This window comes from Puma concolor, chromosome D4 (genome assembly GCF_028749965.1).
Source record: "Puma concolor isolate L17-30 chromosome D4, mPumCon1.1.hap2, whole genome shotgun sequence".
Lineage (NCBI taxonomy): Eukaryota > Metazoa > Chordata > Mammalia > Carnivora > Felidae > Puma > Puma concolor.
This window is the reverse complement of record NC_141679.1, coordinates 90,803,878-90,820,671: the sequence shown is the minus strand read 5'-3', so window position 1 is coordinate 90,820,671 and position 16,794 is coordinate 90,803,878. Positions and strand designations below refer to the sequence as shown.

Below are 16,794 nucleotides of genomic sequence, written 5' to 3'. Positions count from 1 at the left end.
AAAGAATAGATAAATTAGACTTGATAAAAATTAGAAACTTCTGTGTCAAAGTACACTACCAAAAAAGGGAAAAGACAGCCCACAGAGTGGGAGAAGATACGGATGGTTCCTGACTTACCATGGTTTGACTTAGAATTTTTCAGCTTTCTGATGGTGTGATAGCAGCACACATTCAGTAGAAGCTGTACTTCAGGTTTTGAATTTGGTTTTTTCTCCCCCGGGGACCGGTGTGCGGTATGATCCTGCCTCGTGATGCTGGGGAGCGGCGAGCCACAGCGCCCGCTCAGCCCCACGGTCCCGGGGGTGAACCATGACACAACCGTTCTGTACCTGTCACAGTGCAGTGGTCAATAAATTACGTAAGATAACCTAGCACTTTATCAGGAAGTGGGCTTTGCCCAACTGTAGGCAAACGTGAGTGTCCTGAGCCTGTTTGAGGCTGTCCAGGCTAAGCTCCGGTGTTCAGTAGGTTAGGTGTGACAAATGCATTCTCAACTTAAGGTATTTTTAACTTCTGATGGGTGTATTGGGATGTGACCCCATCCTAAGTCAAGGAAAGTCTACTTGCACATCCTGTATCTGATGGGTCTCCTATCCGGAGTATAGAAAGAACTCCCACAACTCGGTAACAAACAGTTGAGTCATCGGATTTTTTTTTTTTAACGAGCGAAGGCTTTGAATAGCGTTTCTCAGAAGAAGATTGTGACCGAATGGTCAACCAGCACGGGAAAGATGTTGCACCTCGTTTGTCACTAAGGGAAATGCACATCGAAACCACAGTGAGATACCCTTTCACCCACCTAAATGATGACGATGATGATAATAATAGATAATAACAGAGTTTGAACAAGGACGTTGAGAAATTGGAGCCCTTATGCTTTGCTGGGAAGAGTGTAAAATGGTAGATCACTGTGGAAAAACAGTTTGGCGAGTCCTCAAAAAGTTAAGCATAGAATTACCAAGCGACCGAGCAGCTCCCCTGCTAGGTATGTGCCCAAAAGAACGGAGAAGATGTTAGCACGAAAGCTGGTACGTGAATGTTCACAGCAACGTTACTCGTAACGGTCAAAAAGAGCAAACAAGCCAAACGTCCCTCAGTTGTAAATGGATCGATGGCGGTGAAAGAAGCCAAGCGGGAAGGGCCACGCATTTTATGATTCCGTTTATGTGAAATTACCAGACAGAAAGTAGGTTGGTGGTTGCCAGGCCTGGAGAGCGGGAGAAATCGCGAGGGACTGACTGCCGACGGGCACGAGGGGTGGAAGTGTCGTGGCGGAGGCAGACGGAGGTGGCGGTTGTACAACATAGCGGGTACCGAGCACCACGGAGTGCTGTACTTTAGAACGGGGAATTTTACGCTCCGTGAATCCGGTTTCGGTAAAAAAAGAGAACCGTGAAAAAAGCTTTTGCAGAACACTGCCGTGTAAACGTGTGCGTTTCGTGATGAGCTTCCTTTTTCCAACGAGCCTGTTTCTCTTTTGCAAATAGGCCGGCAGAAGTAGATACCGTGGACGCGTTCCAGGGCCGCCAGAAAGATTGTGTTATCGTCACGTGTGTCAGAGCAAATGCCATGCAAGGCTCCATTGGGTGAGTAACTCTCGTCACTGCCTTGTCACTGGTCTGTAGTCTCGAGCCAGATCTGTTTCCGACCACCGTTGGAGAATACTGTCGTTTGCTCGCTCGGCTTTTATAAAGCCGTGCGTAACGTCGTGAAGGTTTCCCTCCTTCGGTTGCGTGAAGTCGATCCGCTGTCTGGTGTGCTGCTCTTCGTACCTCGTGTGTTAACCTGTGTCCCGGTGGCAGTCTGTCCTTTCCCTCCGAAGAGTGCCCTCGATCTTGGACCGGGGGGAGTTTGCAGGGGGCTTGCTCCTCTCCAGGATGGGTCATGGAGTGGTTTTCCGTCTTCGCTGTGTTTTCGTGCTTTGGCCAAATTTGTCAGCCTTAACTCCTGTGGGTTTACTCACTAAAGAGGCCCAGGACACTGTGACGGTTGAGAGAAAACTCCCCCGAGTCTTGGAGCCCTGAGACTCCTGTGTAGTTACTTTTTTCCTTCTTTTGAGGAGGTGAAAGTTCCAGATTGTACAGATATGTTGACTTGGTCTGAAAGAAAACAGTAACGTAAGTAACGGTGACGTACGCTCTCCCTGCCCCGTTTGGAGAGAGTCTGCACGCACACACGGAGGCCTGGTGTCTCTGGACCATCCTGTTAGCAGTCCGCTCTCTCCCAGCTCACTGGAAAGTTCACCTTGTTCGCATGGCAGTTCTGTTCCTTCTGAGCTCCCCTAGATCTGTTGGTACATTTGTCTGAGACTTGTGTGTTTGTGTACTGGCTCCACGACATTTGAGTGATTTCAGATACATTTAAATGAAGAGTCACTGGTCAAGGAGCGCCCGGGTGGCTGTCTGTTAAGCGTCCGACTCTTCAGCTCAGCTCACATCTTGATCTCAGGGTCATGAGTTCAAGCCCCGTGTTGGCTCCGCACTGGGCACGAAGCCTACTAAAAAATGTGTGTTTTTTTTTAATTTTTAAAAATAATAACTGATCTAGTATCGTATTTTTAGGGTGTTTCTAAGGCTTAAGAATGACACTGTTAAAACTGCCAGTATCTCCTCCAAGTGAGACTAGGAGATTGACCGATGCACCACTTGGGAGGGAAAGCTCCGGATATTTTGTTTATTGTTTTTGATGGAAGTTTCTTATTTGCCGGGGACCCTATGTTGGGAAAAAGGAGAAAACCACATCACGTTAAAGGAGGAGAAGGAGCCCGAGAAAAGCTGTCTGATGTGTGTGTCTGTGACTCACCTACACTCACATGCTAAGTCATTCTGCAGAAAGAAGTAACTTTTTTTTTTTTTTTTTTACCACTTAGATTTCTGGCAAGTTTGCAAAGATTGAATGTCACCATTACACGAGCCAAGTACAGCCTCTTCATCCTCGGACATTTAAGGACCTTGATGGTAGGTGCATTCCTGGGACCAGAGGACTCCAGAGCCTGCCCATGGTTAACTGAGGCTGGCTTGAGGTTTCGTTTTTATTTTCCATCAAAATGCAAGTGATCGCAGGGTTACGGAATAATGAGCGTCTTCCCCCTGGTGGTTCTGCGCTCCAGCAGCTTCTGCCTGGGTGCTGACTGCTCACCCTGCCCCGGTCCAAGGCCCAGGTACCCGTGGTCTGTTCTCAAGATGACCTTTTTCAAAAAGAAGAAAGAAGTCTCCCATCCGGGGACTGTTGAGATAGTAAATCCATACGTGAAGTGCTTGGACAGCTGTGGGCACTTAGACACTCAGCTTACCTGGTTGTTACTGGCCCAGCTTAAGGCCAGCGGGAGGGAGCTGGCGAGCGCGCGCGGGTCCTCCCTCCTGTGTGCCGCGCGCTCCGTGTCCCCCGGGCGGGCGCCGTGGCGGAGCCCCTCTAGGAGAGGCGGCAGGTTTGCGTCCGTCCGTGGTGGACGGAGCGCGGCCTCATTCGGTGATGTCACGGCCCGGGAAAGCAGATGCTTGCTGCCTGTCTCCTAAGGGGTAATAGCTTCGGACTTGTCGAATTTCAGTGTCTAACACGGTCGTTGGTTATCGTAGGAGTGGAGCCAACTCATTCGGTTTTTTTTTTTCCCCGGTTTTCCCCCTACTTTCCGGCTTAGTGCCACCAGAGGGCATTCCGACGCTGTCTTGCCCGTGTACTTCTTCCCTGCGTCTGTGCTTTTCAGGTTTTCTTGTTTGGGTGCCCCGTTGAAAGAATTTTTGAAAGCTGCCGGTACCACCTGTTTTTAAGTCGCTATGAGAAACTTGTTAGAAGTTTAACTAAAGATTTTGTTTCTAGCATGTTCTAAATCCCGACATGGTGAAATAACTATTAAAAATAAATCTTTACGTTGCTCTTAAAAGCGTCCTGCAGGACAGATAGCCGTAGGACTCTCTTTGCTTTTGAAATTGAATTTCCACTTGTACTTGTTTAGGATAAGATTCAGTGGGGCATATATTTTTGTAATTGTCTCACTATTATATCTCTCTGCCACGAACATTTATACGTAAGCTGGAAGTTTGAAAAACATTTTCATAACTGAGGAGACTGTGTGAAGCGTGAACTTCTCTGTACTTTGTTCGCAACTTCCTGTGAATCTACAGTCACCTCAAAATAAAAGGTTTTTTGTAGAATTATTTTTCCTGGGACCGTAAGGATCTAAGTGTGAAAACGGGATTTCTTATCAGTTGGTTGACCTATTACTATTTTTAGTAATAAATTTTTTGAATCTTGGCGGTGTTTAAACCTGGAAGGCAACATGGCACTTGTGTTGTGTATGCCCTGATTAAAGGAGCCTCTGTGGGCTCCCCCGTTCCCACCGCCCCCTTCTGTTTGGCACCCAGGAGTTTGTGCCCTGGCAGTGCGGCCTGCGGTCGGATGACCGGGCAGGACAGAGTCCGGGCGGGAGGGCCCCGAGAGCGCGTGGGGGAGGTCTTCACTCTGGGAAGCCAGCGCCGTAAAAAGATGGAGAAAGAATACAGTAAAAAAAGTCCCAGTTTGTCACTTGGGTTTTTCCAACTTAACTTCCGCGGTCCTTGGAGCCTTTTTCCTATGTTTTTGTTTCTGTTTTTGTTTTTTATGCTTACCCCAGTTTTCCTTCCGGAAACAGAACCAATGACGAAGGCACTTGGTTTTCTCTGAGAAACCAAGAGTGATAGCCCTTACTCAGAACCGTTTTTGTGCTCTCAGAATCCGATTAAACACCACCTTTAGGTTCCGTAGACGTGGCAGAGACAGCAAGACCATCTGCTTCGTGTCACACCTGTGTTTCGGCCACAGGGTGAGCATCTCTGGAGCTCTCCGGAGCGAGAAAGAGATCCGAGTGGCGGAGCCTGGCTCGCGGGCCTGCGTGGTGTGTGCCGGCCCCGGCCTTGCGTGTTACTGACGCGGCCCTTCGAGGGTAACGAGATGCTGTGAGGTCAGCATCGATACTGCGGTTCGTCAAATCCAAGAAGCCATTATGACATAAGTCGCTAGTTTATGTGCTACTCTTAGGCTGTGACGCTTTATTTCCACTTAGAACTTTTATATTTATTTTTTTTATTAAATTTTTTTTTTCAACGTTTATTTATTTTTGGGACAGAGAGAGACAGAGCATGAACGGGGGAGGGGCAGAGAGAGAGGGAGACACAGAATCGGAAACAGGCTCCAGGCTCTGAGCCATCAGCCCAGAGCCCGACGCGGGGCTCAAACTCCCGGACCGAGAGATCGTGACCTGGCTGAAGTCGGACGCCCAACTGCGCCACCCAGGCGCCCCAGAACTTTTATATTTATTAAACGAACCCTTCTAGTCTTGTTTAGACAGACGTAGGTCACTCTTGTTTGGACAAAAGAGAAAAAATACAGACAAGATGAACAGGTTGAGAGATCCCTAAAAGTATTTCACCTTCCGAGTCTGGCGCTACGTAACCATTTCCCGGGTCACAGTCACGTGGCCTCGTTGACGCACAGGCCGTGCCCCTGTGCCCTGTGCCATCAGAAGGCGTTCCCTAAGAGTACCCCCCACGGTCTCCGGGGTTCTCCACCAGCCCCTGGTCTCCATTCTCCAGGAGTTGATGCTGGTACTTTTTTGTCTCATCAGAACATTTCTGTGGCTAGGTTTTCAGGCAAGAGCTGGGAGTCCTTCTTCCTTCAGGTGGTTTATTGACTGAAAGTCGAGGGGTCGTGGTTGCCTAGCCAGGAATTCCTCTAGGATTAGTTACTCGGAGACTGCGCCCTGGCTGGTAGGCACCCCCGATTCAGAAATGGTAAAATGTGAACACGGTGTGCCTTTCAAGTTAAATAAAACATCGTTCCTATTTTACAGATGAGGAAACAGGCCCAGAGAGGCCCGCTTGACCCAGGTCATGCAGCCAGTTAAAATTGCTGCCCTCCCCCACCTTTATGAATAGGATGGGAGCCCCCGCGAGGACAGTGGACAGTGGACAGCTGTGCTCTTTGCCCTCCTCCTCTCGCTCCTTCTCTTCTCCCTCCTTCCTCATCGCCCTCCTCTTCCTCCTTCACTTCTCCTTCCCCTCCTCTCCCCCTCCTCCCCCTTCCTCCTCCCTGTCCTCCCCCTTCCCCTCTTTCCTCCTCTTCCTTCTATTCCTCCCCCTCCCCCTCCCCTCCTCCCCTCCCCCTCCCCATCCTCTTCCCCCTCCCCATCCTCTTCCCCCTCCCCCTCCCCCTGTCCCTCCTCCCCCTCCCCGTCCTTCCTCATCGTCCTCCTCTTCCTCCTTCGCTTCTCCTTCCCCTCCTCTCCCCCTCTTCCCCCTTCCTCCTCCCTGTCCTCCCCCTTCCCCTCTTTCCTCCTCTTCCTCCTATTCCTCCTCCTTCTCTTCCCCTTCCCCCTTCCCCTCCTCCTTCCCCTCCCCCTCTTCCCCCCCTTCTCCCCCTCCTCTTCCCTCCAGGCTTTGTGTTTTTTCCTCTCATGCACGCTCCTCTTTCTAAGGATGCCCACATTCTAATAACTGTAAAGCAGCAATTTATTGCCAAGCCAGGTCTAACAGGAAGTGAGGAGGATGCATGCTGGTGGGTTTTCTTCTCCTTAGGTGTGCATCTCATAACTTGAGCTCCTCCAGGAAGGTGGGAAAAATCTGTGGAATAGTTGTCTCAGTGGATGAAGATGGTTTAGCCCCTTTGGAGTCCAGGAGGCCTTTGAGAATTCAGTGGCAGCTATGGGCCTCTTTCTAGAATAGTCACATGCACCCCAAAGTTAGGGCTTTCTGGCACCAAGCTTTCCTGCTCCAGCATATGAGCCTTTCGAGAAGCAGGCAAGACTCTAGATCAACAGTGTTCGAGGAACTTTCCGGGATGACAGAGCTGTTCGGTGCCCGCACCATCCAGTCACTAACCACGAGGCACATGTAGCCACTGAGCACTTGAAATGTGGCTGCTGCAACTGAGGAAGTGCATTTCTTATTTAATTTAATTTAATTAATTGAAATTTAAATAGCTCCTTGTGGCTGCTGGCAACTGGTACGGTCTGTGTAACAGCCAGTGACCACACGGCACCAGTAACGTGGTAAAATGGGGGAAGTTCTTTCTTATAGGCGGTGACCAGGGCTCTTTTCTGATAACATGGCTTCTTTCTGTGTCTGGACTTCTCTTTCCTTTAGTGGATTCTTGAGAGCCTAGTCATGAAGTGAATTTATTGTTGTTCAGAAATGAAAGAAATCTCATGCTTCCCAAGCATATGAGAGTTTTGCGGCGGGGGGTGTAATTGTCTCTCCCTTGTCTGTTTCTAGGAAAATCAGCACTGGAATCACCTGATTCAGGACGCACAGAAGCGGGGTGCCATTGTCAAGACGTGCGACAAAAACTACAGGCACGACGCAGCCAAGATTCTGAAACTCAAGCCCATCCTGCAGAGAAGTCTGACTCACCCGCCCACCGTGGCCCCAGAGGTGGCCAGACCCCAGGGTGGCTTGCCCAGCAGCAAGCCAGACGGTGAATTTGCCAAGACGTCTTTCCCTTCCTCCCTGTATCACGTGCCTTCTGGCTGTAAGGAATCCACTGGTGCTGTTACCACCAAGGACCCTGAAAGACCTCCTATTCAGGACCGGCTTCGGGACCCACGACTGCTTAGGAGGCTGGGCATAGACCCCGAAGCCAAAGGGACGTGCCCGAGGGACCCGCAGCCCCTGAGCCCCCAGCATCCTGGGGCCACGCCTCCCTCGGGGGAGCCAGGCTTCCCTCTGAGTCACCAGGACCCGGGTGGTGCCCAGCTGTCCACCGCCAGAGGGACCACGCTGAGCAACCGGGAGCCTCCAGCTGCCGGTACGGATGTCTCCGTGAGTAAAAGAGCATGTGACTGGGAAGGAGGGCTCAGCCGCAGGAGAGAGACCAGGGCTTTCAGCGAAGGGGACCGGGAGACGCAGAGCCCTGAGAGCCGTCACCCGAAGAGGCGCTCCGGCTGGGACAACAGGAGACTGGAGGAGGAAGACAGTGGTTCCAAGAGAAGAAAGTTTTTATAGTAAAGCCAAGTGACAGAGATGGTCAGCCCCAGCATCATCGCAGACTTAAGATGACCACTAATGGGACTGTCCAGATCCGATTATTTTTGTCCTGAAAGGAGTTTGTGTGCTGTTGGAAAACACGGAAAGCGTATCCTAACACCTGAACCTCTCGGTGTCTTCGATATCTTTTGTCAGCCGCAAAAGCTGTCGAGGGCGTTTGTGTGTCCGTTATATTGTCCTTGAAGACTTAAAATGTTGATCTCTTGTTGTTGTATAGTGAGGGAGACTGGAGTGGATGGTGTAAAAGTTGAAGTGTACATTTGTATAGCAAATAACAAAATCCTTTTACAATGTAATCTAGTAGACCGTTTTTCTTTCCCCTGCTTAAAATGTTGCTCATTTCCAACAGAACAAACTTTATATCTAAAAAAAATAAAAAGGGGCAGGAGGAGGAGGAGGACAGGCCCTTTCAAACATTGTTATGGCAAGACAGACCTCTTCAGCCCGGGTAGTTTGCAGTAAGCTCAGTTAATGCTGGTGGGTCAGATGTCTCTAGTTCTATTTAAAAAAAAAAACAAGTGGAGTCTCCTGGGGGAACCTTCAGGAAGCAGAGCTATGTTAGGTGAAGTTCTGCTGATGTTGGGTGTTTTTAGATGAGGCTCCTTGGCACAGAATATTACGTTTCTCTGATGAGTTCGTCTACCTATTTCAGGGAGCACATGGGTTTCGAGCTAAAATTCTGATTTCCCCTTGAGATAGAAGAATACGAAATGAAAGAATCATTCTTGAGATACCATTCAGATGCCCCCCAGCGTATTGTGAGCATCCCGGAACCGGTGGGTTACAAGTCCAGTGGTCGTCAGGTGCCGGATCAGTGCAGGGGGGGACCCTGGAAGAGCCACCGAGGCTTGGGTGTGAAAGCTTGCCGGTTGCCGGGAGAACCCGACCAGTTTGTTTTGGGGGGAGCGTGAGGAACTGCCTGTTACTCCCCCCCCCCCCACCAGGGGATTCTGGTCACTAACCGGGCAGCCTGGGACCCGAGAGGGCAGGCCAGATAGAATATTGTGGGCAGGAAATCCCTCTCTTTGAAAAGAGAAGGAGAAGAGTGCAGACGTGTGAGGTTGAGACCCAGGAAGAGAGCGGACAGGTTTCCTGTGAGCACTGGGGCCCACGTTACCTGCTGCCAGTACATCAGTGCGGCAGGATCATCTGATCGGAGGGGGTGGTGCTGTTGTGGAGGGGGGTGCTGTGGCGAGCGGACGTTTGTCTAGACAAGGGAGGCCTGTCTGACCGCAGGGTCAGACGTGAGGGTGCACGGTAGCGAGTGACACTCGCCTAGCAGCCCGTTAGCTACTTTGGGGAGGAGACCAGACCCCTGGAGATCCACATGCACCATTTAAAATGCTGTCCTCTGCTTTTTAAGCCAAGGGGGCTTTGTGTCAGAACTTCTACTGAAACTGGTTGTTTAAGAGCTTTAAAACATTTGCCAGAAGTTTTAAACCTGCCTTCTGTGACCCACGTCCCGCCCAGCGGGGTCCAGACGGCTGCTGGTGTTGGGCCAACACTCCTGGCCCTGGGCATGTGCTCTGTCCCCCGTTGGTGGGCAGGACACTTGTCCTTGGCCACGCGGTGTCAGAAAGCGCAGGGTGTGGGGTGCAGGGCGAGCCCCACCCCGTCTGAGTCAGGGGCTCTGTAGGCTTCCCGCATGTGCCTTTGGCACGAAACCTCATTGTTAGTTTGAGTTCACTTTGCTGCTATCTTGTAAGATGCCTCGTTGAGCGGATACTTGGTGGTGACGATTTAAAGGGTCGAAGAACTCCGTCGGCTCCTAAAAGGCGTGACAGTGACAGGCAGAGCTGGGGTCAGGGACTTCTCCCTCTGCTGGTGCAGCACAGAAATGAAGAGAGAAGTGCTCCCAGGCCAAACCCGGGCGGTGCTCTCTCCTGGGGCCCAGTGTTAACACCCATCCTGGCGCTGTGCTCTTCTGTTGGTTCGCCACCCACCCAGCCTGTGTCCTGACAGCCCCTCCCTGGGAACACAGTCCCGCCTGATCCCGCATTTGAAACTGTTTGTTGTTCTGGTTGGTAAAAATGTTGGCATAAATCATTTCATACGGGCGCCTCTCTGGTGGTGGCGGTCAGAACGGTGTCGTTCTCGCAGAGTGAAAAATACGGCTGTTTTCTTCGTCCTTGCCGTGGCGTTGGAAGGAAGTGCCCCGTTTTCTTTCCGTGTTCATTCTCTCACCATGAATATATCCTACTCAAACGCTTGTTTTGCCTCTTTGTGTACAATCTTCCTCGGCTTTACTGTGCATGGTTTATTTGGTGAATATATTTTCATGTATTATTACCAGGAGCAGATTTGATAAGTACATGTGAATAACCTCCTGTAAATGAATTTTATAACAAAAATGCACTAAACTATTTTCTAAAATTAGCCGTGTAGACGATAATTTTTGGCTGCAGCTTTGATAATTCTTTCTAATGCTCTGAATTCATAGCTGGGACTCAGTGAACAGTAACCCTCTGGTCTTTGTGAAAACACACCTTTGAAGAGAAAAGGGTGAAATTAAACGTGGAAATAAGAAAACTGGCCTGAGTTAGGAGCTACATATGACAGGGTCAGGTGCAGTGTCCTAACCAGCGTGCTTTGGGTCACTGGATTTGTCTTAGGCGGAAATTACTGCTGGGGGTGGGGGGGTGGGGGGGGATTTGCTTTACGCAGGCCTGTTCTCCAGCCCCCTTCCCCCACCCCCACCCCGGCTCTCTGTGAAATCCCAGCCGTGAGGTCACAAAGTGTTCATGACCATCCATGGTGGCCGGTCCTATTTTGAGGCTTGGTTCGACAAAAAGCACATTCACCTTTAGGCTGAGACCGGGGAGGGCGTGAGAGGCTGGGCAGGCGTGAGCGGAGCTCCCAGAGTCACGATGGGGGACAGGGTGCAGACGTCCGAGGCGGGCCGACTGCCGATGGCAGCAGCCGTGGGGCGCCTTCATAAAAGCAGTAGCTTCGGGGAGTGTCATCAGGCTTGGCCACACCGCCTGTTCGGGGGCACGCGCTCATTCCGGATGCGCGCACCCGGGGAGGGTGAAATGAATGGGGACTTAGGGGGCATCCTAAATCCGCCGGGTGACCTGGTGAGTGCTCTGACGGCCCTTTCGCTTGTGGGGCTCATTACTGCAACATCTGTAGCGGTCGTTTTTAAAGTCACTTCTGACCGAGTCACCCACGCAGTCCCCGCCACCCCCTGGGTGTCCCCATTCATTCTTCGAGGAATAAATAATTCAGGGAGGAACCTAAAATGTAGCCTCAGCTCCTGTGGAATTTATGTGTCGTGCAGGACCACAGCAGCAGTTTCTGTTCACCAGGGACCGCTCCATAACCTTTAAAGGACCTGAGTTGCTGTCCCCCTGTCCTGGACAGAGGCGTGCGCCACATCAAATGGCATAAACGGGCGTCCGTAGACAGATGGGGTGTTCGGAGCCCCAGGAGGCTGTCCGGTGTGCCCTGTGCCCCGCGGCGCAAGCCCGGCCGTGCTGGCAGACGCACTTGCCTTGTTTCTCAGCAACCCCGCTGCACCCAGGATCCTTAACGTGTGGATTTCAACCTGGGGCCCGCGCCTTGGAGTCACCTGGGGAGCTCTTGAAAATGCCACTCCCGGGCTCCACCCTAGAATTTTCTTTTAATTAAAAAAAAATTATTTTTTGTGATGTTTATTTTTGAGAGCGAGAGGGAGGAAGCGAGCAGGAGCGGGGGAGGAGCAGAGAGAGAGGGAGACACAGGATCCGAAGCAGGCTCCAGGCTCCGAGCTGTCGGCACAGAGCCCCACGCGGGGCTCAAACCCACGAGCCATGAGATCGTGACCTGAGCCGAAGGAGGACGCTCAACCGACGGAGCCACCCAGGTGCTCCTTTTTTTTTTTATTATTTTTTTATTTTTTTAATGTTTATTGTTTGAGAGAGAGCGCTCGCACATGGGGGAGGGGCAGAGGGAGACTGAGCCAGCCAGGTGCCCCCTCTGGGGACTCTTTTATAAGGGCACTAAGGCCACTCTTGAGCTTCCATCGTCATGACCTAGTCGCCTGCCAAAGGCCCCACCTCCTCATACCATCACCTTGTGGGGGGGAGGATGTCAACATACGAAGGGAGGGGAGGGGGACACGAGCATCCAGGCAGTTGTAGTTTATCAGTTGTCACCTTGGGTAGGCAGAGCTCCCTGGACGTTCTCTTTAGGATGGGCCACGAGACACTGCGTGTGACTTGAGGCCAGAAAAGATACACGGGCTCTGAAGGTCGGGGTAGAAGCTTCGGGCGCTGTCGTAACCCACGCCTCTTGTCACCGCTGGCTGGCTGGCGTGGAGCCTGCACCTGCTGGGTCCTCCTTCCCGGGTCCTCGTGGCGCTTCTCCAGTGCCTGGGCCAGGTTGGCTGTTGGCTCCGTGACCGAGGGCCCCAGCTTCTCCTGAGGGATGCCTCCATCTCCGGAACCGCGGGCCGACCGACACGGGCTCCCTTCCACCTTGCGGATTCCAGCCTGCCCTCGGCCCCCCACTTCACGTCCACCCTCTTTCCCGACCGCCCGCCCGTAGACTTCCAGCTCCCGCATGAGGCATGAAGGCTGTGTGAGCTGAATGTGGCCCAAGTCCCCCCAAGTCAGTGCTTTCCTGCCAGGAAGAATGAGATAGAAAGAGGATGCCCAGTGCACATATAAGTCCCCAACATGGCGTTGCAACCAACAGCAGGGGAGTGGCGAACGCTGGCACCCCTCTAGGGCAATGACAGACACCCCCCCCAATATGGTTTTCCATTGTTTTTAACAACACAGAAAAGGTTCACAATATGGCGGTAAGGGGTGGTTCTATTTTTGTTCTCTATGTGCGTATACACAGTAGATTGATTTTTTAATAGGAAAAAAAAATACCTAAAAGGACCAACATGTTTAACAAGGGTTAGGTAGGTAGGTTGTTTTTTTCCCAAAGTTTGTTTATTTTGAGAGAGAAAGCGCGCGAGCAGAGAGGGGGCAGAGAGAGCGGAGAGAGAGAATCCCAAGCAGACTCCACGTTGTCAGCGCAGAGCCCGACCGGGGTCTCCGTCTCATGAACGGTGAGATCACGACCTGAGCCGAAAGCAAGAGTCGGGTGCTCAACCCACTGAGCCCCCCCCCCCCGGGCGCCCCAGTTGTTGGTTCCTTTTTAATGGATTTTATTTCTGGGGCGCCCGGGGGGCTCAGTCGTTGAGTATCCGACTTCGGCTCAGGTCACGATCTCACCGTTCGTGAGTTTGAGCCCCGCATCGCGCTGTCCGTGCAGAGCCTGCTTCGGATCCTCTGTTCCCTTCTCTCTCTGCCCCTCTCCCCCCTTCTCAAAAGTGAATAAACATTAAAAAAAATTTTTTTAAGGAAAAAAAAAAGGTTTTATTTCTGAGAGCACTTTTAGGTTCACATCAAGAGGAGAGGAAGGTGCAGAGAATTCTCCAGAGAGCCCCCTCCCCACACACATCCACAGCCAACCCGACAGCAGCCCTCCTCTCCAGAGTGCTCGTGGGTCTCAGCCACTGAATCCACACCAAGTCATTATCACCCGAAGTCCAGGGTTTACATTGGGGTTCGCTCGCCTACATTCCATGGGTTCGGGGGGACGTGCGATAACACACATAGGCCACTCTGGGACATGGACGTACAGGACGGTTTCACCACCCTAAAAATCCTCTGTGCCCTGCCTATTCTAGGGAGTATTTGGAAGTTTATTCTGTATTTGTTTTTCATTTTTCCATTGGTTGTATAGTGAGTGTGAATTATTTTTGTAATAAAAATTTTCTTTTTATTAAAAAATTTTGAGTGTTTAGTTTTTGAAAGAGAGTGGGGGGGAGGGGCAGAGAGAGGAGGAGACACAGAATCCGAAGCGGGCTCCAGGCTCCCAGCTGTCAGCACAGACAGAGCCCGCCGTGGGGCTCGAACTCACGCGCTGTGAGGTCATGACCTGAGCCGAAGTGCAACGCTTAACCGAGCCCCCCCCCCCCCCAGACGTCCCCCAAATAATGTTATTTTAAAGGAAACCCCAGTTCTTCTGGTCATTCTCTCTTAAAAACGGCGCTGCCCTGGAGCCTGCGGGGAAATGCTGTGTAAGCAATTCCTCCCACATGGGGGGGGGGGGGGTGCTCTGAGGCTGGGGCCGCCCTGTGCAGGTGCCCGCCAGCCGCCCAGGTGCGCTGCAAGTCGCCACCGGCAGGGCGGCGCTCTCGGGCCGCTCCCTGCTCCCCCAGCCCGGGGAGGGGGCCTGCCCGGACCTGCGCCCCTGCTCGGCTCCGGCTCCGGGTGGGCGGCGGGGACGGCGCTCAAAGAGCAGAGCAGGGCAGAGCCAGCCGACAGGGGCTCGCAGACACGGGGCAGGGTTCCTTTCGGGTACAGGCCCTGCGCAACGGGGCGCAATGGCACCTGGATTTGTACCTCGGGCTCCGGGGGAAGGGCAGAAAGCCGCCCGTCTCCATCGGTTACTCTCAAAGCTGGTTTGACCTGGGGCCGAGTCCCCACAAGTCCCCGGGGAGGGGCCGAGGGGGAGACAAAATTAAAAGGCGTCCAGCGCCCTCTGTGCTAGCAGTGGATGCATCGAATCAGAGAAGATGCGCCAGCGTGCGCGGAAGAAAAAATATATACATATAAACTTAAGGACTAACTTATTTGAATGGCCCAAACGTTCCAGGAAGAGCACTTCCGGCCCCATTCTGACCCTAGCAAGTCGCCCCACCTCTCTGAGCCTCCTCTGGAAAACGGAGACGCATTTATTTTGAAAGCTTTAGCCTTTTTATGAAGGATAGCATGCTTTCTGCACCTCTCCTTCTGTGATTTGAATTTGCCACTCTATGTTTTAAGATTTATCCACGGTGATGCACATAGCTCTAATTTAGTGGTTCTCAGGTGGAGGGGGTACCGTCGTTACAACTGGGGTGTCTATCACACGCCAAGGGTGCTGCGTAACGTTCCAGTGTCCGAGGACAGTCTCCCCCGCAGGAACGATGCCCCCCCCAAAACGTCAGTAGCGCCGAGGCTGAGAGACGCTCTCCAGTTCACCCGTTGTAACTGCTCTGGGCCACACGGCAGTTCCCCCATCCGGCCTCTCCTTGAGGGGTTTGGTTTATTTTCATCATCACTCCCCATTCAATACTTCCCTGATCACTCTTGTATACATGTTCCCGCTCCTCATGCTGGATTTTCTCCAGGAGGCTTACCTAGGAGTGGAACTGCCAGGACTTGGGGGTGAAAAGCAAATTATACGAAATCATATACTGATTTATATCCGCAGGTTTTTCTTTTGTAAAGAAATTCTTACCGGGCCCCTGGGTGGCTCAGTCGGTTCCGCGTCTGAAGTCGGCTCAGGTCATGATCTCATGGCTGGTGGGTTTGAACCCCGCATGGGGCTCACGGCCTGGAGCCTGCTTCAGATTCTGTGTCTTCCGCTCTGCCCCTTCCCCTGCTCATGGTCTTTCTCTCTCTCTCAAAAATAAATACACATTAAAAAAATTTTTTTCTTTAAGAAATTCTTAATATATTGTCCATGTTATTTTTTTATCTGTTACATGCATTTCCCGTATCCTGTCTCAGTCATGGCTTGTGCTGTTTCCCTGGTGTTCTTTGGTGGTATGCAAGATTTTTAGTTTAATGTAGTTGAATGTATCAGTCTCCCAAAGGTTTCAACGTATTCCTTTTGCCTTTTTAACCTCCTGAATTTTTTAAAATTTTTTAATGTTTATTTTTGAGAGAGTGAGACAGAGCATGAGCAGGGGAGGAGCAGAGAGAGGGGGAGACACAGAATCCGAAGCAGGCTCCAGGCTCCGAGCTGTCAGCACAGAGCGGGGCTTGAACCCCGTGATCGTGAGATCATGACCTGAGCCGAAGTTGGACGCTCAACCAACTAAGCCACCCAGGTGCCCCACTCTTGAATTTATTTTTATGCACGGCATGAGGAAGGGATATAATTGCATTATCCACTTCTCATAAATACAACCACATTATGTTAGCGCTATTAATATTTTCAAATTTTTATTTTTGTCCAGCATTTTGTTTTGAAAATTTTAAATGTAAAGAAACGTTAAAATAGGGTGATGAATACCTCAATGCCTTCTGCCTGGATTCACCAGTTCTCAGCATCTTACCATGTTATACATTTTCTATGCATCTATCTGTCTAAGCTTTTGGTTTTCACTGAACAATTTCAATACTATGATACCCCACTCCTAAATACTGGAGTACTTATTTCCAAGGAATAAGGACTTTTCAAAACAGAACAACAATCCTGTCATCTACATTTGCTATGATTATCTAATTTGTGGTCAAATTTCTGCAATCATCCCAAAATTCCTGTCGTTTTTAAACAGATTTTAACTCTGGGACCAATCTAGGATCACACCTTACATTTGGTTGTCCTGTCTCTTCAGCTTCCTGTATGTAATATATTACACTATTTATTTGAGAGAGAGAGAGAGAGAGAGAGCAGGGAAAGGGTCGAGAGGGAGAGAGAGAATCCTAAGCAGGCTCTGAGCCATAGCGCAGAGCCTGACGTGGGGCTCGATCTCAGGAACAGTGAGATCATGACCTGAGCCAAATCGAGAGTCGGACACTTCCCCGACTGAGCCACCCAGGCTTGGCGTAGGGTAGGCCTTGGCGTATCCCTCCCGCAGCGCGGGATCAGGAAGCACGAAGTATTCATTCGCCTCGTTGTTGGTGACGCTGAGTTTCGTCACTTGGTTAAGGTGGTGCTGGCCAGCTGCCTTCGTTGTCGTTAGCCCGTAATTTAGGGGACTCAAGTACACGCTGAGGGTGGGGGGAGAGCTGAGTTCCACCAGCA

General features: G+C 51.3%; 1 protein-coding gene across 9 annotated transcripts in view; it reads left to right on the top strand.

Moving 5' to 3' along the window:
- Positions 1–10,392, top strand: part of SETX (senataxin) — a 66,309-nt gene extending 55,917 nt beyond the window's left edge. For all 9 annotated transcript variants that reach the window (XM_086684366.1, XM_086684362.1, XM_086684365.1 and 6 more), the window contains 3 exons: positions 1,489–1,587; positions 2,871–2,958; positions 7,246–10,392. In XM_086684366.1, the coding sequence (XP_086540492.1) occupies positions 1,489–1,587; positions 2,871–2,958; positions 7,246–7,974 (916 nt within the window). In that variant the 3' untranslated portion in view covers positions 7,975–10,392. The remainder of the gene's footprint in view (positions 1–1,488; positions 1,588–2,870; positions 2,959–7,245) is intronic.
- The last annotated feature ends 6,402 nt before the right edge of the window (positions 10,393–16,794 follow it).